General features: G+C 44.1%; 1 protein-coding gene across 1 annotated transcript in view; it reads right to left on the bottom strand.

Annotated features, from left to right (window-relative positions):
* The window catches only part of LOC141930748 (ras-GEF domain-containing family member 1B-like), a 70,258-nt gene extending 44,510 nt beyond the window's left edge, over window positions 1-25,748 (bottom strand). The window contains 1 exon segment of the mRNA XM_074841981.1: window positions 22,473-25,748. Coding sequence (XP_074698082.1) covers window positions 22,473-22,550 — 78 coding nt within the window. The 5' untranslated portion in view covers window positions 22,551-25,748.
* Window positions 25,749-27,275: the final 1,527 nt, after the last annotated feature.

Genomic DNA, 27,275 nt, shown 5'->3' on the forward strand with positions numbered 1-27,275 from the left:
CTTTCAAATGAACCTTGTCTTAGCGTTGTTTCATCCTTTATACAGGAATTTAGTTTTATTTTTCAAAAAGTGTCTTTGGGCAACTACACAAATCCCATTCCTTCAGTGTAATTGTACTAATTTTAATCACAAGCATCTTGTAATCTCTGAAATACCTTCAGACTAAAACTATTAAAGCATTTGACAGTGATGAATGCAAAAGAGCATCCTGTGATTAGGCTGTGTCATTAGTGGGAGATGTTTCACTTCATATAATGATTAAATCTTCTTGACAGTTGGTATCACATTTACTATGGCTGTTTGATCGTGCACTCTCACAAATGACAGTGAATCTGCACTCATTCAGATGAGCTCGGTGGTAGTCAGCACAGAAATGCTGTAAACAATATAACAAGCAGCCTTGTATTTATGCACGTGCAGCAGGTACAGAGAAAATGTCTTGAAGCTCATGAAAAGAGCCAAAAGCCTTGCTGCTGTGGCCACTTCTCTCAGTGTAAGCACCAGCTTGAAGACTTTCTGCCCCCAACAGCTCACTCCCCGCTCATCCCTGGGCTGCAGTTGTACCAGTACAGCTTGTCTGGGAAGCTGCTGTGGGAACACGGCTCGGACATGGAAGAGAACTGAGAGGAAAACTTCTGGGTCAGCCGCCCAAGCCTTTTCACCCTTTTGCCTCACGAACAGTTGTACTGCCACAGCTGAGGATGAACAACCAGCCTGAAGCCACTTAAGCTGGCAGAGCCACTGAGAGCTCCAGAACTACATCCAGACTAATTTAAGGCAGCCATGAAAGCACATTTGTACTTAAAACGGTGGCACGGACGTGGGGACAATTTGTTCTGGGCATGTTCTCCCTGATATCCAGTAAGCTGCAAACTGCCATTTACATCTCCCCAATGTCTGACCAGCATCCTGGTACAGCTGGCTACTCTATACATCTCTGCCATACAGCTAAATTACCCAAGCTGTGTGGTGGTGACACCCCCACTCAGTAGAGAGAAACCCCTATTTAGGCACAGTTATACTGTCAGAAGAGAAGTTTTAGCAGCACAGACTGCACTGGCAGAGGATGGAGTGAATGGAATTGGTTCAAAGCACAGGTTTACTTTTCTCTGAGCGTACCAGTCTAGTTAAAGCACTTTTGTTAAATTCCCACTGCATACAGGGCACATAACTCCAGCAGGAGCAGGATTTTCCCCTCAAAACCATAAGATCTGGCACAAGAAACTGCTCAGTTCATTCCCACTGGGAAGCAACTGTGATTTGAGAAGCCTTTCGTATCATCAGTTTATTCTGAGGAAGAAACACACAGCCAAAAAGTCTCTACACGCAACTCCACTGCACACGCTGTCATTCTGGAGGATGCAAAGCTGTTACCAACAGGTAGGTGACAGATATGTTCTGTTTATTTGCACTCAGGGGAAACTTTCAACTGTATGTATGACCCCAGAAACTCTTTTTTCCCCAGCAGTAATACCTTAGCAGAAACACGCAACTGACAGTGAACTAAAGGCAAATTTTGCTCTCAGGGGTTTCACGTGAAGTGAAAAGTAACATGACCACAGTAAGCATCCTTGGATTAAAGGTAAAGATCCTGAGAAGACTGCTATAGGCAGGTCAGTCTCCTCAAACCTTTTCTCATCCTAAAGCAATTAATTCCAATTTCATTTGGTTTCAGCCAAGAGACAGCATTGACCTATAAGTATTTACTTTAATTCAGACCTTTACATCAAGTATGTTAAAATGCATGCTGACAGTATTTACTCACCCAGAAGGTTCTCCCTCCTCCTTTTCACTCTGTATCTAGCACTCCTCTGTCCATTTTTTAAAAATTTTTTTTTAAAGGAAAAGCAGATAGACCAACCAGGGTGAACCAGCTCACAAGAGGATCAGATGAGCACCAGAGCCAAAGCAATGGAATCAGGCAGAGAAGGAGCACGGTGGGGATGAGTGCTTCGATTGACTCATTCTTTCTCTCTGAGCAGGGAAAAATGAGTCTTCAACACTTCAGCTCACTGCTCAAGGGCCTTTTTGGCACTGAGCTGCAGCATTAAGTATCCAAGTGCCTCTAAAAATTCCATTTAAAAAAATCCTTATTCCACCCTTATTCAACTGGACTTGCAGTTGTTCTTCTGCCTTTTCTCTGTGCATGTAAATAAAATGAATCAATGTTTTGTCCTCCAAGTCATTCAGCATTCAAGCTTCAATCCAGCCAAGGATATCCTTCTAACCTAGAAGTACAGTTTCTGTCTGTAATGAGATCTCTTGGGTATTTTGTGTATTCCTGGAGTGCTTTGATGGATGGAGGCCAGAACATCCAGCACCTAGCGGGACTGATCCTGACACAATCGTTCCTGGGCAATGGCTCCTTTTGCCTGGTCAGATCCTGCAATGCCAAGCTTCCTTGAGACGACTCACAGCAAAGACGGCCTATCCCGTTCATTCCAGCCCAGTAGTATCCAACACTCAAAGCTGAATAGTATTGAACACCTAATATTCAAAATGTAGAACCAAAGTGCATTTTAGGTTGCAGAAACTTTCCCCTATAGTCAGAAAACAGCATAGAACCAGAGAACACAGGGAAGGAAAAAAACCCAGCAACTGCTTTATGTTCTTGTGGAACAAGAGTTTGGTTTGCCCTTTGCTTCTCTTTGCTCAAAGGGTGATAACAGATGGTGCCATAATAATATTTCACTATTATTTCCAAGCACAGAAATGTTAGTTAAATTGTCAAGTTAAATATCGAGGAGGCAGACAGGGAACTTAACCAAACAGGTGTTTTCCACTACGTGCTGTGGTTCTGCTGTAACCCTGATATTCAGTCCAGATTCAATGAAATCACCTCAAAACCTGAGCCCAATTCCACATGAATTTTTACTGAGTTTCAGATAATCCTTAGATTAATGTTTTTGACTAGAAACCATGGGAAATATGTTAACTTCATGTGATCAAACCACAAAAAGGATGAAAATGAGCAGTTTAATCTGAGTTTTGTTTCGAAAGGTTTGGTTTCATCCAAACGCAAAGCAAAGCTCAACTACTGGGAGTTCACATGATTCAAAACCAGAAATAAAGCCTACACAAAGTTCCTAAGAAATGTAACAGCAGTATTTTACACAGCGTTCCTACTTCCCTTTACGTGTTTCTAAGTGGAAATTATAGTCTTGTGAACTGTTTTCTATGCTTCTTTTTCCAAGTTTATACATGAAAACTCAGCTCTCCCTCAAACATCTACCCCTCTGCTGAGAGATGATGGTGAATAAGCCTTGGTTTGGATTTATCTATTTCTTGCTTGGGTCTGTTGTTTGATTTTTTTTTTTATGTAAAAAACACTAGAGGGTTTGTTTTGCAATCAAGTGCTTGTTTTTGGCAATTTTAAGTTAAAAACTGAATACAGGGACTCACCAAGCCAATCTTACCATAACCAATACTCCTGATCGTAAGTACAGACAGAAAACAGTTACGTAGTTCCCACCGCTTGTACACAGAATCTGCAACACAAGCAAACCAACATGGACCCAGTGCTGTGTGTCCTACCCCAGGACACGGCAACGTGCCACATGTAGAGGGGGCAGAGACTCCTGCATTTAAAAGAACGGCCATCCAAGCCAGACTGCAGGGGGTGCCTTGCCCAAGCTATCAATCAGGTGGAAGCTTGATCATGTTTGATCACATCCAAGTCTCAGAAATGAGCTGCATTAATTCATTCTTGTTTCTGGCATTTAGTCTTACAGATGATATAAATATTGATAGAGACATGATGATCAGTTCAAGGGATACACGCACTGTTTGTATATTCCTGAGAGTAGGTGTGGGGGGTAAAACAGAGAGTTTAACCCCTTGTGGAGTGAGAAAGTTCTTAATACATACAGAAAGTGATAGATGACATTCCAGTGAACTATCTAGATTTGCCAGGAGGTATCACAGTCATCAGCTGCCAGGAGTGAACAAGGTCTGCTGAAAAAGGACTGAATGTGAATGGAACCTCTGGAAAACTTCTGAAAGGCAGAAGGACTACAAAGCAAACATGCTGCACCAGGAAACAGTCTTCTCTGAGAAATCTAACTAGACTACAGCCAGGCCATCGGCTTCCAGGGATGTCGGACCAGAAAGCACCTGCAACACAACAGCCAAATACAGGAGGGACAGTTTTTAGGTGTTATCTTGGTATCAGCAGATAAAACTTGCCTTTTATTTCTTTGCTTTTTTTTTCCAGTAGGCTTTCTACACTTTAATTAAATACTTTTAATCTGTATTTGGTCTAGTTTGAATTAAGATCACGGCAAGGTCATTGGTAATATCAAAACATTACTCAAGGGAAGGCCTTGAACTACATCTGTGAGCAAGGCTGGCTGAAAGCTCCTGCAATGCTGCACTTCCAAACAGCCAAGGAGTGACAGGACGTGGCATGGTGCCAACTGCACAGCCCTGGTGGGTAGCTAGTATTGCTGGAGATGGACCCAGAAGAAATGCTTCCATAGAGGCCAGAGATCTCTGGCATGTACCAAGTCTTCGGGGATATGCTGAAATCCTGAGGCCCAAAGGAATTTTTGACAGAATACTATCTACTGCATGGAGAGTGACTCGGGAGCTAAACATCTCCTTGGCTGCGATTCCAACACAAACTGGGCTGTCCCTGCCTTTTGCAGCATTTCAAATGTTTCCTCAACATCACGTGATGGCGCTATCTATAGCGGAGATCATCTTAAAACTTAGATGCCAAGAGTGCCTTGGGGTCTTACAAGTTCCTACAGAGATCCAGGCTGAGACTCAGAGGTCCCCTGGGACCTTTTCCTGTATTGGAACAAACCAGCACTCAAAATGCCACCTTCTCCTCAAACACGACCACTCCACTTCGTGCATCTTCTCAGTCACTTCCATGTGCTGAATGCAGCGTGCTCCGAAATCCTGTTAGAACGAGGTTTAGTGAAAAAGCACATTTCAAATGCACACCCATTAGGAGTTATGCTTGATGTCTCCTTTTGTGACGTATTTACTTGGCTCTGTAAATACCCAGTGCCCAAGACTAACCCTCGGCTAATGATAAAACTGACCGATACAGTCGGTACACGCAAGTTTACTGACAAGAGGCTGGAACAGTCTGATGCTGTGGAAAACCAGAAGCCAGGCACCAGCTATGCCAGTACTTCCACTTCAGAGCCGCTTGCTGCCACACAGTATCTTTTACTCAGCAGTCACCCAGGGGGTATTATAAATACAACTTGTCAGAAAGACCCTGTGCTCCTTTTATCCCTTAAGGAATTCTTTAGAGACCCATTATGCTCCAGGTCTCCAAGTCAAAATTTGCAGAGACCTTTCAGACAGAATGACGTATGCTAGAAATCAATTTAAATGGTGTTGCCAAAATCTGGAGTTAAAAGCCCATCCTGACATTGAATAATTTTTAAAGCACTCAAGAGACTGCAGCTCCTTCTGACCGTGTCATTAAATACCATCATTTCTGAACTAGCAACGAATTCAGGAAGCTCTGTCCTTCAGAGTTTTAGCTTTGGTCCGTTTGCTGGTTATTTACTGTACATTAGCTCTCCTCACTAGGAAGCTCCCAGCCAGGTCAATAAACTCACAATATGGTTGATGGTTGGACTGGATGATCTTCAAGGTCTTTTCCAACCGAGACGATTCTGTGATTCTGTGAACAACAACTGCAAGGCCATAAAGGGCTACATCAGCCCCCCAACAACTCCCAGAGGATCTGGCCCCAAATTAGTGTGACAAGACACTTCCAGGGCTGGAAGGACCCTGCCAGGCCACCGAGGCACATCCCACGGGGGCTCTGGAGGGGGGGCTTTCCCCAGGCCAGCGAAGCACCACTCCCCAGGCCAGGGCTGCAGCCGACAGCAGAAAGGTTCACTGCTGTGAGGGGAGACCTCGGGGTCATTATGGCCCGGGTGCTTGGCAGACATACAACAGGAAAATACAGCAAAGGGATGAAAAAAAACAGCAGCAGGTGAGTGTTTGGCATCAAACCAGGCGTGGTTTTGCCTGAGCCAGTCATGTACATGGTCTGCTGGTGCATGGCCCTGTTCACATGAAAACTTCTCACACCGAACTGAGGCTTCGGAGTTGTTATCAGTGCTAAGAGGTGAACATCAGATTCACTCAGTTCTGGGGGGACCATGGTTGCAGAACAACTTGCAATTTGCCAGTAAGGCTACCACAGTGCTAAGAGCCTACTTCGCACCACGAGTTAACTCATTTTAAATTGTTAAGCAAGAAAGTACAAGTGATAAAAAGAATTGTGTGTTTGAATGGGAATTTCTACAGAAGCTAGAGGATCTGTCTCAGCTCTCTCACAGAGCAGGCTGGAGCTCTGCCACTCACTTCAGTAGAATCCAAACTGGGTTCTCTCGAAATTCCCCGAAAACCACAGGATTAATCTTGTAAAAATTATGGGAGGGGGATTACCACAGAGGAAATGAGAGTAGTACCTTTTCTCCAGAAATGCCTACAAACAGGGGGGGAAAGAAAATCCCAGAAACTTCATTCTGCTCCAGTAGACACACTGTAAATACAGTATAGCTCACCAGCTTAATCAACTGAGTAGCCGTGCCCTCCCTAATCCAGAAAACAAAACCACCTAACCAAACCTAAGCCTTCTGGGCTGGGGCGCTTCACATTCCTGGTGTCAGGGAAACTTTGACACAATCTTTACCTAAAGACACACACACACAGACCAAGAATTTGTGTAAGCTAGCCAAAAGTTTCCCTAACCAGCTGAGCTAGCAGCAGTCCAAATTCTTTTTTCTTGTTTTACTCCTACATTAGGGCTGTGTTTTGATATTTGCCAGTGCTCCAAAGGACAACATTTGCTCCCTATCAATGATCAGTAATGCTAAAGACCCTTTTTCAGAGTAGCACCAGACTGGTCAGAGCACAAGATCTGCCAACTGTGCCAGCTCCTCAGCTAACTGCCAAATCCCACCTACAGACAATCCTGGTGCAGGAAAGTCCAGCCCTTTATGTCCTTCCAAAGGGACTGACACGGCTTTTTGCAGGTGGTTGCTCAGGATTTCTTGTGTCTACTTCTCAAGCAGCTCCATTTCTGCTGGGTACTATCCACTTCAGGGTATGTATAATACCATTAATGCAAGTAATATTGTTGGGGATATGCTCTGATTTGAGAGAGTGCAAGCATTTCTCTGTATTTCTACATCAGTGAGAAAGGAAACAGTTTGTTTTCACCTAGTATGAATACTTTCAGAAGCCGGCTGAAGAGAGCTGGAGGAGTGCTTCTGTTACAGCTCACCGCTGTGAAGTCTCACAAGAGTAACATCAAGTCCTTCAGCCCATAAATATCCCACTCAACATCTGAATTACCTCAAAAAAATATGAGAAGTGCACTCACTGGCTTTATACTTCATAGCATAGAACAACAAGATGATAATGAAGACTGAGAGATTAATACTCAAAGGCAGCACCACCAACAGCCACTTCTGCCATCAGGAAAGATGAAGTTTTTCTGTTCTCTCTCACTGAGAATTTAAAGCAAATTAATCGTAAGTGAAGTCAAATGGGATCTATGTGCAAACCATGCAGGAACTGCACCTCTGCTGTTGGCTTGCTCACAGTAAATTCAAAATAAAGAAATTTGGGCTCAGAATGAACCTAGTGCTAACAGTCCATGTGGGAGGCACCCTGAGAACTTTGTACCATATTTTCCACATCTTGTTTTTCAGTTTGGGGTTTTTTTCTTTTTTGAGGCAGCTAATTTTATGATATCCCATCATGTTCTTCCCCATCCTACAGTGACAAAGCTTCCTGCTGGTGGGGTGAAATTGTTGAGAAATTCTTTTACCAAACAATGTTTAACTTTGTAGTTAACGAGGCCTGAGTGATTAAAGTGCACAGAGAAGATATCCTAACCTTGAGAAGAGACACATCCTGGCAGAACTGCTCAAACAAGGTGGATAAGAACAACTTGGCCAGACAACAGAGTTGGGACATAACCAAGGAGAAGAAATTGCCCTCAAAAGACTCATGACCGTAAAAGGGAAAAAGGAGCATGGGGGTAACTCCCCAACCGACCATCGAGGACCACGTGAGACCCCCGCGCACGCGTGGTGTAGCTTTGCAATGTCAACATTATGTAAATGTAGTAGATAGGCACAAAGGTGGAGACTTCTTGGAAAATGTATGAATATTCATGTCTTTAAAGTATTAAAGGATGAACTTTTATTTTATTGTAAACACGTTAGGTGGAGCGATCCCCTGTGCATCCAGTGCTGTAATAAAGAGAAGGCCTGCTTCGTAATGCTACATTGCTGTTAAGAGGTTTATTCCCTGTTTTGGTGACAAAATGAAGATACTTCTCTGAAGAATGTGATCGTTTTGGGGGCTTTCTTTTTCTGGCTAAGGCAGATCTGAGGGGAACCTAGGAAGAATGTCCCTGCAGTCACCAATCTGCATGTGAAATGAGAGCACCTGCAGTCAATTCTCAGCAAATTCAACCCCACTAACAATAGCTCCTGATCAACAAAACAGGAAGAATAACACACAGATTTCCCATCCTTTGTCTCATCTTGTCTACCAAAAATAGTATTTTGTTGTGGCACACCATCTTCTCCTCTGTCCTTGAAGAGCTTTGACCATGGACGAGGTGGTCTACAACAGAAATTCTGACCAATGCCACCTCCCCCTGCCCAGGCTGCAGGACACAGAAGTGCAGAAAAAGCATCTCTAGAAAAGTCTAAGGCTACTACTGAGGATAATGACAGACGGGGAGCCACACAAAACTGAGAAAAGGAAATGGAATCTCTGAAAATTACTAATAACTATTTTTCCTTTTGAGATTAATCAGCCATGGGAAGTAAGAGGTATCACAGGAAAATAGGGCTGGACAACCTCCTGGTAAGTCGAGAGCCACCCTGTTTCTGTGGCAGTGGGCAGACAGTGCTCTTCTGTATCAGCCTCTGGAGTGACATAGTTCTGCTTCACAATTTTTTCCTATTATTTCTCCAGTTTCCTATGGATGGAGGCAAATTTCTTCTCACTCTGTTTAGCTGTCTGAAGTGCTAAGGCTTGGACAATAGGCCCAAGCCAGAGTTGACCTATAGATGAATCCTGTACATTTTATAACTGATAACCATTGTGCTAATAGGTATTATACTAAGTTATAGCAAACCAACTATTCTGATGTAAAAGGTGGGAATACTGAAGCCTGAGCAACAGGCCCTGAACTGAAACTGCTAACTCCGTATGTAGTCATTAGTGAAATATGCATAGAAGATGTAGCTTAAACGTCATAAAACATGTCTATGTTGAATGTATCCTTATATTTCTTTATGTGTGAGCAAGATAACAAGGCCACAGAAACAGTTGTCTGGCCTTGTGACCTTGCTCATAAATTAACTCGATAAGCAGGGAAACTCCCTTAGCTTCTCCCTTAAGCCCTGGCCAGGCTCTGGGGGGAACCTAACGTGAGATGAAAACCAGATGTTTCCGCTTAAAACAAAGGTGCCAGCTATTCTGGCTTACTGATTTTTAGGTATATAAGGCTGGGCCCGCTCACAGCGACTTTGGAAGCCTCACCTACGGGTGGATGCACCGCGTAGGATTTCCCACTTGCAGGGAAAGGTTCTCCAAATCCTCGCTGTAACCGGGGCTGCCCAGCGCCTGCGGATCTGGATGATGGTAAAGTATGCAAGTGGTGATGGATCTTTCTTAATCACTATTCTCTCTCTCAGGTAGCAATGATGTGATGCATTACCCTGGATTTGCCTGTTTGTTTAAGTGCACTATTCTGTCTTTTCTTACTGTATGTTTTCTGTATTATTCTGTTATATTATTTAGTTATTTCTAGTAAAATACACCTGCTCTTTTCACTCTGGTGTCTGAGTTTAATTGATATCCCTAATCAGCAAAACATTGTCTAAGTGACCTTCTGCTACATGCAGATGGCCTTTTTTATGGAGAAACAAAGGAAAAATAGCTCTCCACGTGGTTTTTTTCCTGCTGAATGGCCTTTCTGTTCACCAGTTCATCTCATCAATCATGAGGCACACAGGAGTTTGTCTGATCATCTTCTTTCTTTAAGCATGCTTGGTCAAAACTTGCAGCTTCAGTTCCAGCCTGTGAGAACTTCCCATAATATTTTCCAAATTCGCAGTTCTTTCAGGCTGCAGCTCCCAAGCGGGCCAGTACACCTGCATCGGTGACAGCCAACTACTGCTCCCAAGCCACTCCAGTCACATTTCTTTTGCATCACAGTTGAGGCTCAAGGTCAAATGTCATGGTAGCTTTGACACTGCAGTGATATTTCACTTCTCTCAGAGTTAGGCTGTTCTTGGCTGAGCAGCACAGACAGAGGAGCCTGCTCACCTCCCTCTGCTTGGTCCCACCGTGAGCATCTACAGCAGGGAGCACTTCCCTATATCTTACTGCAATGAGTGAAGTCGGGTGTGTCCCCCCCCCAACTCCTTGTTGCCCCAGGTACCCTGGGAAGTGACTGTGCAATGATGGGGAAGTTACTTCTACGTGCGGACAAAGGGTAAGCAAAGGAGAAATGGTGGCTGCGACTCAAGTTCACTTTTGTCCTGCTACTGCTGCAGTAGTGTAACAACACACTTGTGCCTTTCTTGCTTAGGTAGAACCCACCGCTCTGTTCAGTTTAGCATTAGGCTATGCTAGTTGTGTAGGGTTTGTGTGGTGGGGTTTTGGTAGCAGGGGAGGGGGTTACAGTGGTGGCCCTGGTGAGGAGCTTCTCGCAGCTCCCCCAGCTCCCAGTCAGACTCACCTCTGGCCAAGGCTGAGCCAATTAGCGACGGTGGCTGCACCTCTGCCATAACGTGTTTAAGAAGGGGAACCGGAGAGGAGAAGGAGTTGTGAGGGAAATACCTCTGCAAACACCGAGGTCAGTGGAAGAAAGGAGGAGGACGGGGAGGTGTGCCAGAGCAGAGACCCCTGCAGCCCATGGTGAGAGGGCAGGCTGTGCCCTGCGCCCATGGAGGTCACCGGGGGAGCAGATGCCACCTGCAGCCCGTGGAGGACCCCACGCGGGAGCAGGGGGCTGTGCCCGGAGAAGGGCAGGACTCTGAGGGCAGCCCACGCTGGGGCAGTCAGTTGCTGGGAGGGCTGCAGCCCATGGCAGGGACCCACGCTGGAGCAGTTTGGGAAGAGCTGCAGCCCGTGGGAAGGACTCATGTTGAAGAAACTTTGTGGAGGACTGTTCCTCGTGAGAGAGAGCCCACGCTGGAGCAGGGCAAGAGCGTGAGGAGTCCTCCCCCTGAGGAGGAAGGAGCGGCAGAAACAAGGGGTGATGAACTGACCACAACCCCCATTTCCTGCCCCCTGCGCCACTGTGGGGGAGAAGGTAGAGAAATCGTGAGCAAAGCTGAGCCTGGGAATTAGGAAGAGGTGGGGGGAAGGTGTTTTTAAGATGTGGTTATACTTCTCACTGTCCTACTCTGACTGTTAGATTAAGTGTTGTTGGTGTGGTGTTTAAATCAAATTGTTGTTCTTTTTCTCCCCCTAACAAGTCTGTCTTTTGCACATGACCATAATGGGGGAGTCATCCCTCCCTGTTCTTGTCTCGATTCCCAAGCCTTTTTTTTTATTTTCTTCTCCCCATCCCTGAGGGGGAAGGAGTGAGTGAGTGGCTGTGTTGTTGGTGCTCAGTTGCCCTCTGGGCTTAAACTACGACACTAGTATGCCTCTGTCTTACAGATTACTACCTCCTCCTTTTAGGATCTATGCTATTAAATTCTCAGGGCAGACACAGAATTCTCTCATCCCCTTAGAACCAAAAGCTGTGTTATTTTCTCTAACGGTCACATACAAACTAGCCAGTTACACTCATTCATTTTCAGCAATGGCTAATTTCTCACAAAGTATTCCTCTGCAAGTGATTCTGCCTAACAATCTATTTGCTTACTTGATTTAAATCCTCCATTTGCAGGTTTGATTCAAGACCTTTTGCTTTCTGAAAACATCTAGCCTGCAGACAGCAGGTCGCTAGGTATCCCTGGCTTTTCAGGCCAGCTTTCTTATGTGGAAGAGCAGCAACAACATCATTACAAATCTGATGGATAAAATACAGCCTGTCAAGCTGAATGAAATCCATTTTCCCTGTTTGTTTCCATTTACACTCCCCTCCAAGCCCACTGTTCAGCATCCCTGACATGAACAGCTGAAGTTCCTCATCTGTATTCTGTCAATGGTGCCCTCTTTTACCATGTCTTTGTCTATCACAATAAACTGTGATGAAGCTGTTACCACGCAAGCTCCTTTACACTCTCTAACTGCACTTACAGAATCCCAGAGCTTGTTCCATTTTTCAGGCTGCACAGCCATCAGGTCGAGGGACTTGCCTCCCAGCAATATGCTTTTGTGGCAAGCAACCCACTCCAACAGAAGGTTACCTTATGCTGTGTAGCAGAGAATAAACCCCCTCCTGCTTGTCACTGGTTTTTCAGGTTGTCACTAAAATAAATAAAGTGAAAGTGACCCCACTAGCATCAGTAAGAATGTATTACTGATATCTACAGGAAAATGTTTTCACCAGATTTTTGTTTGAAGAACAACAGCTGAAACACAGCCTGACATTTAAAGACTCCCTTACTTCCACTGTGGGCCTGCAACTTCAGTAAGGATTCACTTCAAAGTCCTAATTTGCTCTCCTCTGACTTGGCAGCACAATCCTCTCATAAAACCATCACCTCTGCTAAAGCTGTCCACAACCCAGAGGGATGCTCAGGGTATGCTATTTTGTAAAACTAAGTTCCTTCATACTCTGACAGACAATATGCATCCTTCATATAGCTTCAGCAGTACAAGCTTAACCATATACAAAGATAAAGCAGCACCACTACCTGATAGCACAAACCCAATTAAACCACAGAGCTTTTTCACTTGGATTTTAGGAGAAGAAACTTATGGCAATATAAGATACATCCATATCGTTCTGCCTAAAGCCATTCTCAAAAAGCTAATGGAAACAGCAGCAGGGATGGGGAAATCAGAAATAATTATACCCCCGGAGAAGTTATGGGGAAAGTAAATCTGCTTACAATTTCCAAAGTAGGCACCCTGCTGTCTGGAAAGATTGCTGTTTATCTAATAAGGGGCATTAACCCAGATTTCTTGGTTATATCTGATGGGAACAGTTAGATTAGCAAACAATAGCATTTCATCTTTTGGCTAAGGCATCACAAGCTTTAGGAAAGATCATACAGGATGAAGAATTAATGATGTCCCCTCCATTACACTCGATCTGATGGGTCTCCCACTCATGCTACCCGAGCATAAGAAGCTGTCACAGCATCTTTCAAATGCTCTGCAGCCATTCCCAGACATCGCAGACACAACCACACGCAGGCTGCGCTAACAGGGCTGGGGCCTTTATAACCTGTGTTACACAAGCCCACACCTCCCAGTCCTCCAGGCATGAGACTAACCACCAGGGAAAACAGGATTTCACCTGGGCCATTTGTTTTTGTTTAACAGCAGTGACTCAGATCTTTGCGAGTTATCTCTTTCCAACAGGACACCCATTCCTGTTGGGAAGGGAACTCAACTGATGCTCTGAAGGAGAAGAAGCAGCTCCGGTACACACCTTTCCTTTCTATCACCTCGGGATTAGCAGTCACGTGCCCAGCTGTGCGTGCCCAGCTGTGCGTGTGCCCAGTGCCTGCTGCCCATTCTTCTCTCCAGTGGTTTCTTGCTAGCTTTTTCTATTTGCATTTCAAGAGCCTTCCTCAGTGGCAGGGGAGCAGGTTTTCCTGCCAAGAACTTTGACGGGGAGAGAGAAAGAGGGAAGAAAGCAAAACATGCAGCTGTAGTGACAAAAGCAGAGGCTGTCTTCTCTGAACCATCGTATTGGGTTATCCAATACAGATACAAACTTCACAAGGTTGGTTGTTGCTTAATTTTTTTCATATGAAGTATGTGAAACTGGCCCAAAATAATCTGTTACATAAGTAGATGCGCTTCCCTAAGTTAAAATAGTAGAGATCTATGCTGAGTAGAGCTAAATACACATGCTGCCTTTCAGTTAATGTGTCTCTTCTTTATGTAATTAAGAAAGGCAGTGTATGGAAAGTGAAGAACCCATTCAGAAGAATAAATGTTCCCAAAAAACCTTCTTCAGCTTCCTCCAGGAGAAAACAACAGCTTTCCAGAGAAGAGTTTTTCAACCCGAAGTGATACTCAGACACTATCCCATGAAACACGGTGTCTTACAAGTACGTTAAAGAGTTTCTCTGGAGAACAGGGACTAAATACGTGATGAATTCTGACCACTCCATCCAGAACAGAAGTGTGCTGAGGTACAACTTCAGCAGTGGCAGATGCAGCGCCAGCAGTTCACAGCAAGGGCTGCCGCACCCAGCTTGCTGAGAGAGGCAATTACCTGCTTTCTGCTGCACTGGACAATGCAGGGTCTGTGCATCCTGGATACCACATTTATTATTATGGTCTAGGAACAAAGCTTATCTCAATATGGACACCTGTGGACGAAGGAGGATGAAAATCCAGGTAGGGTTTTCAGAGGCAGCAATGATACGTGGATTTCTGCAAAGCCATGGAACTACTGGGCTTGGAAAAGCCAAGTCCTTTCTCTTTCTTCCACCAGTCTGCACCGGAATTCATCCTAACTGACAGTCACAGAAGGATGAGGCTGTAGTGTCTGTAATGCATTAGAAAGCAGGGTCTCACCCCTCTCTCCTCTGAACTTGCCTGTCTGAAGGAAAAAATCCCAAACTGCTCATCTTGAGGACGCCAGCCCCTCTCCTCTGGGGAGCAGCCTGCACAGGTGCTCAACACTTCCATTCCCACTGAAGAACAAGGGGATCAGCCCCTGCACACCAGACACACACCCACAGCTTACGGAGTATGGCTGGTCCTTGGCAGAAACGGCTCTCTTCCAAGTACAACACCTCAGTCACACTTATCTTACCACCTTAATTATCTTTCCTATAACCAGCGAATAGGTGAGAACACAAGAAGGCCAAGACACACATCGGTGCACTTGTGTCCACATCAGTTCAGAGAAATCAAAAGCATTACTTATTTTACATAAAAGCTGAGTTTTAATTTGCTTGATTATGAAAAACAAATCATCCTTACAGCCTCTGATGATCAGGCAGATTCTGAAATGGGCTCGTCATACCAAATACCCTTACTTCCCAGCGTTCATCTGTGGCAGCAGATACTGGCACAGCACCGGTCACACACAGATCCTCACCACCTCCTCTCAGACCCAAGTCCTGAAGGGCTACACCGAGACACCAGAGACAAAGGGAAAGTAAAGGAAGGCCTGACAACCAAGGAGGGCTCTTTGTCCTTGACATGCAACGAAGAGCAACACACTGAAATATCATGTGTAGTGTCTGCACTCTGCTCTGAGGATGGCTCTCTGGAAACAACAGCACACACCGTGGAAAGAGTAGGTGAGATGCTTTACACAAAGCTCTGCCAGTGCCTCTCAAGGCCGACCTACAGTACCTCAGGGATTAGCTTTAACAAGCACACAGTCACTTCTTAGAGGGTGTGAGGAGGCCTTGGAGCTCCAGGCAAGAGCAGCCAGAAAAAATACGTTTGACCACTAACTTTATTACCAGCACTCCTTGCACAGTAGCCTCATCTTTCACATCAATTTATGTAGCTTAAGCATGTGCGGGTCCTTTCCACTTTCATTTTGACTCAATCACTTGAGACTGCTAGAACTGATTGAAAGTAATTGTAACATGCATTCTGAAAATCTCAAGACAGGCTGTTGGGATGGTAATATTGAGAAACAATTCAGACAAGGGAGGCTGCGAGGCACCTGTGCACGTCCACAGCACTGTACATGCACTCACATGATGGAGAACCTCTGGTTAGTTTTTTGACATAAGCATCTGGGAAAGCATCCTGGGGGCAGATATGTAATTTAAAGTCTAGACCAGAAACTGGGAAAAGAAGACTATTCACCTTATGGAAGGCACTGGGATTTGGACAAGGGACATCTTTCCTGCTCTGCAGAACTACTGCAAGGATTAGCCAGCACTTGGATAATTATGTTTAAGAACAGTCCTAAAAATAACTTGCACTGCATGCAGAATGAAAAAAAAAAAAAAAAAAAAAAAGTGACACGTTCAGTTTACATAACACCATAACAAACCCCTCAACTTGCTATAATTCAAAACTGAAAGAAAAAAATCGATAAGGACATAAATGGCTTCTGGCTACCCCACAATAGCCACTTCAGCATCTTCTGCAGCTTTAATTATACTTTGGTTCAAAACCTTCAGCACACCTCAGTAATATACAAATAAATAATAGCAATGACCACATCTGTCCCTTTGTAAACACAAGAGAAAAACACCTATACAGCACTTTACCTATTATTTCAATAAAATGTTTTGAAGAACGATACGTGAAGAAAGGTCATTTAAAAAACAAAGTCAAACCACAGCATTTGAAAACTGAATACACTTCTATTTGGCTGAACTGATTTATCTTTTTTCATACCTGAAACATTTGTATTGCCATTTGAAAACGCCTCCATTTAAATCTGCTGTACATTTCCACGTGTGCAGGCACTACGTAGGCACCCCCCCCTCACCCACACGGCGATGTGCTGTCATGCAGGTGTGGGCACAGACACACTCACACAGCATTAGCCACACTCTCTCAGCCTCTGTTGCAGGCAAACAAAGCAAAGGTCAATTGTTTTCTCTATCAGGAGTCCACTTTAGCAGTTAGCACAGAACCTTCCTTTACAAGGCTTCTCTTTTGAAAGCTCCTTTCATTCAATACCAATTCTAGTTGCTGCTGCTTTTTCAGCTGGGTCACCTTTTATTTGATCCATTATACAACAAAATAAATTTATGTAAGCCAAAAATGATCTGTTTCAATACCACTAGTTTGCTTCTCTTTCTCTCTCTAAAGAATCTACAGATCCAGCTTACTCCTCTTCCTCTGCTATGAGGAAAGTCTTTTCTCTTTCAGCACTCCAACCTTTGAAATGCACGGTAGCAACATACTGATTTTTCTAGGGTTTAATGCTGAGTCTTTTTGTACTAAGATAGCATAATGCCTCTGTTCTTCCACTCCAAATGGCAGAACTGAATAGTAGTAAGTGACAAAACCTGATGATTAAAATCACTTGAAAGTAGTACAAAATTACTTCTCAAACTCCACTACCACATGCAATGCTCCTCCTATCCTCTTCTACTCGGAATGATCTGGTTCCTAGAGTATGAAATTCCATCTGTCTTGCCCATTCACAGCAATCCTGGCAAAGGTTTTCTTGAGAGACTGATGTTCTTGTGCTCTTTAGCTTTTGATAGTCACTACGTGGTACCTTCCAAGAGATGTCCAGAAAGCATTGCACTGTAACCTCCTTAAATCTAACCCCCTTTGTGATGTAGAAGGTGAGAGCTCAACACCTGAAATAGTGAAAAGAGCGTGACATTCCTAGCTTGGCCATTTTGTTCCAGGTCTGTCCTTCTGGTGCGTGAAGGTCCTTGAGGTTTGAAAGCAGTGCACTGAAGGAAGGAGCTTCCAAGAGAGATTGCTCTCCCCTTGGCCTCAGCATAGCTGTTTGCACCTGAGCACAGAGACTCTGAAATGGTTTACAAATATACATAATTTGCATAGAGAAAAACCACTGTCCCGGGCAAAGCAAGAAGAAAATCAGGTGTTTGAATCAGAAAGCACTCTGAAAAACTAACTGCCAGCACCACATCTATCAGACTTCAGTTCCTTTTGAACTGACTTGCACACAGACCGTGTTCATTTCCGACAACACACACAGTTGGCTCAAGCTCAGAACAGCCACACTTGAAGCTTACATTTGGCCCCAAAGGGCATGCTGAATTCACAAAAAAGGCTTTTTTCATCCAAGCTAACTTGACTGACATATTATCAGCATCCTAAAGAAATAACTCCTTGAGAAAACTGCTCCTTAACTAGTCACTACACATGTTTATTCCCTATGGAAAACAAAGGGTTTCCTGAGTTGTATGTCCTGTATATGTCAATTTTAGGCAAATTTACATGCCAAGAGCATAAAATAGGCTTTTAAAAGTTAAAAAAGGGCTCTGCTCAGAAATTTCTGGTTCATATGAACTTCCACTCTCAGCAGCTGTGTTTGAGGTCTACAAAGCAATCTCAAAGGACCGAGCCACAAATGAAGCAGAGGGCTTTTTAGGTACACAGCTTCCTCACTCACTGTCATGCTTTTGGGCCTGGCTGAGCATCACGACTTGCAAGTCAGGGTTTCGAAACAGAAGAAAAAAAATCAAAAAGTAAGAGCTTTAGAAATGAGAAAAGAACAACTCAGTTCAAGCGACAGAACGGGGAGATTCCCAAGACTGCGCCTCACTGCTGAAATGAAGTAGGATTCCTCTCACCTAAACATAAACATGTTCCATATGAATGCTGGAGCTCATCTTTGAGACTCCCCTGGTCGTCCATGGAGAGACATGCACTCCTCAGGTGTGAGCAACTGCCTTTGAAGGCAGACTTCTAAAATAGATGAGACAAATGGCACCTTCAAAGTGCCCCTTCACCAAACACAGGGGTGGTCTAGACACTAGCTAAGGTATGGATTGCTGCGTTATAGCCACAGAACACAGGTAAAGGGAGTGAAGTCTGCTTTCCTGCCAAGTGGCACCAGCACACATCAAGAGTAATTGATGTGAAGTGGCTCACAAATAGAAGAGTGCATTCAAATCTGACACTGCTTTGAGAAGTTAATCTCTGATAATCATGCAATTTAGATCAAGAAAGGGAAAAACAGTTTCCTATCCAGTTCCTTAAAGCTGTATTTCAGAAACCAATTCCTTTTATTAAAGAAAATTTCAAATACTTACTTTAGTTAGGGATTAAAACAGAACTGGAGTTTTTCAAACATGCTTGCCTTTTCTTTTCCAAATTCTATCTCTAATTTATTCTGGGCCAGGTGCTTGCATTCTCTTTCTTCCTCCTTGCTTATTTGGGTATTTCTCCTCAAATACTTGCACTCTCTCTTGCATGAGTTGCAGCATTGGAACAGTAGTTTCCAAAGAAACTTTTTCTAGTCTCTAGGGCCTTCCTCTTCTCCATCCTGTGCTTCAGAGAGTAGAGCTAAATCTCACCTGCTCTGGATTTTCCACTGTCAGAGATGACAACCCACTGAGGAAGCACGTGGAACACCACTCATGCAGAACACGTACAGTGAGCTGACACAAACCCTGTGATCACTGCGCCCTAACAGAGACGTCATCAAGCCCTGGGATCTGTCTGCATGTTTTATGTGCTGGGAGAGATCCTGGCGCCAGTCCCTGCTGAACATGCCACTAAGTGACGTTTGTATCTGAGCCAGGGAAAAGGCACAGGTCTGCACCGTTACTGACCAAGCAGCAGTACTGCTGGGGGAGAAATGGTCGTTATTTTTAGTCTACAATTACAACGCAGACCTTAAATATACACGGAGTAAGTGTGCACTACCTGCACAGCCTCTTTGCCTGAAAAGCTTTTGTTTGTATGCCGCTTTATTCATCCAGTCCACACGCAAATGACATCTGCAAATCAAACAACTTCAACAGGTAGGCTTGAGACCAACACCCCCAAGGGCAACTTCTCTTCCTGAAAACGCACATCAAAAGCAGGACTACAATTCTGGTAACAAATCAAGTGTCTGGGAAGTATTTGCTTTACCTCTTCCTGATGGCGAGAAATGTGGGTTTTGTTGCTCCTACCTCCAAATTTCCAAAAATCTATTCCAATGAAATCTGCAGAAAGACCTGGAAAAAGACTACGTAATTTCTCACAGGGTTCTCTTGTCGTAATGCTGCTGAACCTGTGGCAGAGAAGAGTAAACACAGGGCTTTCAGGATAACTCTAATCCATAACAATCGTCTCACATTTCCTCCCAGCAGCCAGGCGTATATCCTACCACAGAAGGGGACAACTATAGCAGGGACCTCTACAGATACAACTCTTCTTCACATGATTTCAGTAATAGCATTCATTATTATTAAGCACGTAACTAAAGTCAGGGAGCAACACTGCACCCAGTGTACTCTAAGAAAAACCAGTTTCAGGAGTCCATTGTCTTCTAACCCTATGGTGCAGGAGTAGGCTTATTCCTAATCATCATCAGGAGATGAGAGATATATTTAGAATCCTCTTGTAAACAAAACCACAGATGGGGAGAATTATTTCCTTGCTGAAGAGGCTGCCAGCACATTTTGTGCCCTTGGAAGGGCTTGGTTTGTTATTTATATCAACTCCAGATGATCTGCTCTTCAACAGTGCTCTAAGTGAATACCCCAAAGTGCAGACACTCACTGCTCAGAGCACAAAAACCAGTGCCAAGGCAGCTTTGCCATTACACGTGCAAAGTGTCGACAGCCTTGACAGGAGAGGGCCTGAGATTTCTCTCTCCCATGGACACATGCATTCACCTACACACACACTCCTCCTGTGAAATCCCGGCTCAGGCAGCGCACCTGACAGTGAGCCAAAAAAGCAAGAAGGGTCTTCAATAGCAGCTAAGAAGTGCTCATTAGCTCTGGTCTTTACGAGGTGTACTGTAAGCAGCAATTCCTGCTGCTGCAACAAACATCGTCCCTAAAGAAGACAAATGACCACATTTTTTGGCCTTGCTAATTTTAGCGAAAATATAAGTAAAACCCCAACCATGATTAAAAATAGCTCTTCACATGTTGATCTTGCAGGTCTGGAGAAAAACATAGAAACCTCAAGAGGGATAGAGCAAAAGTGTAAGCCATTTTGGATTTGAGCCTTTCCAGAGATTCCAGGATTTTCAGAATCAATATTTAAATCCTTGGTCAGAATATGTACTCAAAGTGAGTAATCATAGAAGCCTAAAAAATACCCTTAAAACAGATGGATTCTCCATTCAGGTCAGCTGCAGGCTGCCAAGTCCCCTTCCCCAAGCTTGCTCTGCAGCTGCTGTGTGTCCCCCACATGAGAGGGCACAGGAGGCTGCCGAGCCGTGACAAGCAGTGTCTGCCACAACAGGGTTGCCTCAGGCTCACAAAGTCCTCTGGTCATTTTGGAGTGTTTTACAGTTGATTGTAAGAGTAACTGGTATTTTAGAATTAGGATACTGAAAATCAAATAAATGGGGACCTTTCCATTGGCATGTTTTTGCTCAAATGAAGAAGGTGGAAGAGGTGTTACCAGTTCTTGGCTTTTCACTGATACAGAAATTAGTCCCTTAGAGCTCTGATCCAGCAAATCAATTAATCTACAAACAGCCCCAGCAAGGCATGCTGCTTTGGATCTAAATAGCAGATATAAACCTAGCTAGATAGTTATCAGTAAGATTAAAGTGGGTTTACAGCTTCAGACTCTCTAGGGCCTCGGAACACCACAGTACTGACCTGAAGCTGAAAAGCTCCATCTTCCTCACAAACCTCCTGAGCCATCCCTAAATGACAATAACACCCCCAAAACCCACGCTTTGGTCTGAGGAAGGGATTGTGCTAGCTTATTTCTTTCAACTTGTTTCATAAAAGCAGTTAAACCTTCCTTGAATGAGGGCCTAAAATAAACCTGTGAAGGTTTTAATTAATGAAGTGTTTAATTAATCTCTGAAAGAGAAAAGGCTTTGTCCATCCCATCCCAAAAGAAACAGAGTATCAGCTGCATGAGGTACTTTATTCCTTGAGGGCTTGTGTATATTCTCCACAGCCCTGTTCCTTGCAACTACGGTGAATGTTGGCAAAGCAGAACCTTGGGCACGGGTTTGGGAGGAGAAGAAGGATAAACAAACTCCTCCTGTGACTTTCATTAAACAACATCTTCTGATAGGATGATGCATTGCAGAATGTTTGTTTTAAACTAAACACACTTGAAGTCCTTGGGTAAATTAAGACTAAATAAAGCACCCATTTAAGAAAGTTTGATTTTTTGTTCCAAACTGTTCACATGCAGGAAAAAAAATTATTTCCTCTATCAGTTGGTTAACAAGAGGCTGAGAGGGTCACACCGGGCACACAAACAAAAATTCAAAGCTGCTTCTTAAAAATAGGAAAACCTCAGTCTTGCCCAAAGCTTTCTGGGCATTTTAGCAAGCAGCACCAAGAGATGACTATAGCCAATAGACATAACAAGCCTGCAAATAGCCTTGAAAGACAGGAGACTGACGACATCCATGTCAGGAAACAACACAACAGGAGCCATCGAGCAAGCAGAAATCTAAAGGAAATACATATGACTTGAGCTGTTTCTGGAAAGATGCCACAAAGTCTTTCTAGTGTGGATTAAAAATCATGAAGCACTACCATGAAACTAATTGTTTCTGATTTAAAGAGGCATGTAACTAAAAGCGTTCTGCTTTTTTCCCCTCAATATGTTGAGCAGAGTTAGCTCTCCTTAGACAATATGGAAAACTATACAAGCTTAGAATCACTGTAAAGTCAGTCTTTTTTTTTTTTTTTTTTCTTTTGCCACTGTATTCCAGCTCTTAGCACCCAGGCTTAATTATTTTAACTACACGTTTAGTTGGAATTCATACTTACTTTCATCAGCAGAGGAATGTAATATTTCCATACTGCAAGTATCTTGCTGCTTGAAACATGCTCTGAAAAATACTTCATGAAGTGAAATGTAAAGTAGATGACAAGACACTAACTTTGGACCCACACCACTACTCAAGACCAGATTACATTTCTAACTGCATTTCGTGGTGGGGGTGGTGAAATATAATTATAAATCTGTAGCGAGGCTCCCATTGAATGAAGTAACTCTCCCTTCAAATCAGAGGGTAGAAGGTGACCCTTAGAGAGAACATTCTCTGAAGAAACTAAAAGCACCGTGCTGAGGGTACAGGTAAGAACGGGGCGATTATCTTACAGAATAAACTCACGCTTAAAGCAAAGGGCATCTAAATGCAGGTAAACATGCAGGACGTGTTCAAAGGGGGCCCTGGGGAACCTGAAGGCAGGAGTGCAGGGGAGGCAGCGTGCTCAGACCTGGACATTAGTGTTTAGTTTGCTAACACCCAAGGTGAGTGACCCTGCTGTCACAAAGCAGCCTCGGGAGGGGCCACCTTCACTGCTTCGAGGAATGCTCTGCAGCCTCAGTGCAAAATATGACCATTTTGACATAAAAGAATTCCAGATTATGAGCGAGGGTAATTTGCTCAGGCTAATTTCACACATATCCCCAGCCTCAGCCTATTTATCTCACAGCAGACGTTCCTTGAAAACCCCCAGTCCATCACTGACTTTACCCACAAACCATTCCACGCGGTCTCAAAGTGCTGAGAGGGTGCCCGGGGCCGGACGCGTCACCGGGTCATCGCACTGCTCCTCACAGCCTCCCCTCAGCATGGTACCAACCCCTGCCAGGAACACAGAGACGGGGACTGCTGCACCTTGAGCCTCACCCAGGGCGGCTACTCGTGTACACCTGGGGTGCACCACGCTCATCCTACATGGACACTCATGTTCGCTTGGGAATTTGAAATAATTATATTTACGAAAAAGAGAGTAAAGTCTTTAGACTGTGACGGCTGATGAAAAGCCATGTGATGGACGGTTTAAGGAACATGGCAAGTTCTCTCAAGGGAAGAGAACATGCTTGCCAGAGGCTGGTCACCGAGCAAAATATGCTTTTATATGGTTAAAACTGTAACTTGGCCAGGCAGAGCAGAAATTCATGTTAGGCTTTGAAGTTGGTAGCACTCAAAATATTCATGAGTCAAAAGGGCTCTTCCTTCAGAGCCAAGATTGTCTGCTGACATCTGAACTAAGCAAAATATGTACAACAAAAATCAGTGACTAAACAAACCTCAGCTGGGTTTGAACTCCTAACCCTGAACAACAGTCAAGACCATAAGATTTCCTCAAACTTGCTACTTACACACTGAACCAGTAAGGCCCTGCAGTCAGGGATGTTGTCTTCCCTTGGGATGATTCTGCTGCCCCGTAAATAACAACTGGAACCAGAATCAAGCATAAACCAGCTGATGCTGGGTCTCAAAGCTTTAACTGATTATGCTAGAGGTTTAGGTCCTACACTCATTTCAAAAGCCTCTTGAAGGAACCCAAGTGTAACTTCTCTGCATTACCCGAATGTTTGCAGAGGCACACTCTCCTGAATCTCAGGCTGTTCATATATTTTGAAAAACAGAAGATCAAGTGCAAACTACCAACACTAGTCTGAGCCTGGATCCAATTCTACCATTTTTATTTGGATTTCTCTCTCTCTCTCTTTTTTTTTTTTTTAACCACAAGGCCTGAAATACTTGGTGAAAAACAGTTCTGTGTGAATCTAATGCATCTCAAACTGATGGCTCAGTTCTTTTCTTAGTGTAGCAACATGCTGCATTACTACTAAAACCTACTGAAAGACCAAGCCAGTCTACACCACAAACCAGCTTTTCAGCAACCACAGCTAGGCACGACTCCATACTCTCTAGGTTAGCACCATCTTCTGGCACGTTTCACGGGGAAGAGGTGTCGAAGCGACAGAAGCAGAATTTTTTTTTGTGTGTCAGAGTTGCTGAAAAAACACACCAATTGGTTTCTCCTCGCTGCCACAAAGCACCCTCGCCACAGGGACACTGAAACAGAGCCCTGGCACTCCGTAAGCACGATGGGGAGGTGTGGGGACTGGTACTGCTTGGAACAAACAAACAGCAGGGGCTTAACAACTATAAACGGTGAAAGGGAGCCCGTCCGACATAGGCAAATGCTGCAAGGAGTTAACCACAGGTAAGAGAGAAGCTTCATCTCCCTACCAGCCCTGGAGAGGAAAAGAGCCAAGTACCTAGAGGGGCTGGAACAGAAAGGCAAGGCTGACGGGGTGATCAGGGAGCTGCTGGAAAATCTTCTATGGGGGGACAGACTCCGAAAGAAACGAGCCCAGCGTGATAAGAACTCCTTACTACAGGGCAAGAAATACTAAAAGGAAAGGCAAAAGGGACAGAGGGGGCAACAGACACTCTCTATAGCTGCCTGTGTGTGCCAGGTTTTGTGCTGATGTTGGTGCTTCCATCTTGGCCTCTCTGGTAGAGTTTGCAACTCTACAAGCCAGGCAGAGGGAAGGAGAGGAAAAGGGGGAATCCGTAGGCAAAGAAAGCAAGATGGGAGAGTAGCACAGCCCTGAATCACCCAGCTGTCAACAGACATGCTGTTCTTTCCACTGCCACGTGGAGTGATCAGCTTTTTTGGACAGAGACACTTGCACTATATAGCTGCTTGTATGACCTCTCCCCCCACACACAAGGTGTAAGAACACACTCACGCATGACAATCCCAGTCATGCTATTTCTCTGCAGAACACACTACCTACTTGCTTAAAACCACCACCTTTAACACAATCTCTTATTCCGGTCTGTTAAAACCCTTCAAGTAGCACAGTAGACCACTATAAATACACTGTGGCTCTAACTCTCTGTATAGGTTTTTCTGTTGTTTTATAGCTGCTTGAATGTTTCTTGTGCTGGATTCAGCAATTCCTTTGGTTTTCCGTAGCCCTTGCAGAAAACCCAACAACTCAACTCCCTTACAACAGTAGAGTTCAAAAGAAATTAATAATATCCCTGTGGTCAGTAGTGTTTGGGACTCTCAGAAGTAAATTGCATCCAGCTTACCCATAAAATCTCTTACGGAAACATACCGAGTTCTGCAGCTGTAAGTACACGTTATACTGCAACACAAAAACCCCTTTGGTTTCTCCCCTTCCTTCTCTTGCTGTCATTGCTTCAGCTTCCCCTTTCCTTTTTATTTTCCTGACCTCATTAAACTAGACTGAGATTTTTCACCACTGTGAAGGACCAATTTCACTTTAAGCTGGTTTATGGTGCAGGCGCTATGTTATTTGGGCAGGCAATGAGCTAACGTGTTCATTGCACTGCAGCTGGGCTTCTGCTTTCATGTCTCTGGGGCAGAACCATCACTGACTTTGTTCTTGAGCCTGCCCTGATAAGTACTCTATGTAATTCAAAGAGTGAGCTAAATTTAGCTCATTTTTGAAAGTTAAAGCAAAAAGAGCAAAAAAAGGTCTTAATTTGCACTATCACCATTTTGGATCTCTCAATGTATCTCTTGAAATGGAATCAGGCAACAGAGTCTGCTTGGCCTGATCTCTGATTTTGAGAAACTCCATTTATAGCAGGGCCAGATGGAAGTCCCAGGGTTACTAATGTACTATCAGGTATGAACTTGATCGTATAAAAGGAGGTTTGAGGAACTTCAGCCTCTTTACTAACCCTGTCTAGCGTAGCAAGCAATTGCAGAAACCGTAGAGCTACATCTTCCATCCAACCCGTATTCCTCCTGATTTCCACAAGAAAACAGTACTTCTGTTTATAAAGGAAGGCCAAACACAATTAAGCTGATCTTTGAAAATAATTCCCTCTTAGGACTCTGCTATTATCATGTTTGTCTATCCAGGGCAAACAGGGCTCTGCCAGTCATACCTCATTACGAGCATGAGCCCCCTCAGAAAACTGGCAATGGATAAATGCCCACAACCACCACATGGGAGCTTTCTGGTAATCCTCTCTCCAAACCTCACAGCACCCTAGCTATGCACTGCCAGTTTTTTCTTGCACTGCCTGTTACTGCCCTGGTGTCTTCCCTCTTACGGACACTCACTGTGTCTCCCTCTGCACTCAAGTCTGTGTCACATGCACTATTTAACAAATTAATCCAAACAGACAAATGACAGCCAAAGCACTTCAAAGACATCTTGAATCCCAGAACTGGCTGACAGCCTGCATGTGCTGGAAAACAAGCGTTTTAATTCATCTGACTCTGCTGTTGTTGAGATGTTTGTTATTGACCTGCTACATTACAACGCAAACACTTTACTCCTGCAGGCCAAGGTGTGCTGTGAAATTCAAGAGAAAACCAAGTTCTGATGAGGCAAGAGATATACAAAGAGCACAACTTTATCCCTGGCTTTGATGAGAAGTAATGTCTCAAGTCCCAGAGGCATTTGGTGACCGGCCCTAGGCCCAGAATGAGTTTGGGGCATAATCAGAAGCTAAACCCACATGTCCTACATGCCATTTCTGCTAGTGTAGAAAACACAAAACCAAAACGGAAACTCAGAACTGAATGGTCTTCTCAGCTATGTCTTTGCAGAAGAGAACTGTCCCTTGCAAGAAGCTGTCCTGCCATGCAATAATGTTAAGTAATTCTCTGAGCAGAGAACAAGTTACCTGAATTAATTTCAAGAGGCTGTGTTCCCATGGGCATCCTTTGATGTCTAATAAAAGGAGATATCATACCACAGCCTTTCCTTGTGGATTCTCTTCTCTTCAGCTGCTTTACTCATGCAGAAGCTGAATTTCCTTCAGCCCTGTGTTC

This window comes from Strix aluco, chromosome 16, assembly GCF_031877795.1.
Source record: "Strix aluco isolate bStrAlu1 chromosome 16, bStrAlu1.hap1, whole genome shotgun sequence".
NCBI classification, from domain to species: Eukaryota; Metazoa; Chordata; class Aves; order Strigiformes; family Strigidae; genus Strix; species Strix aluco.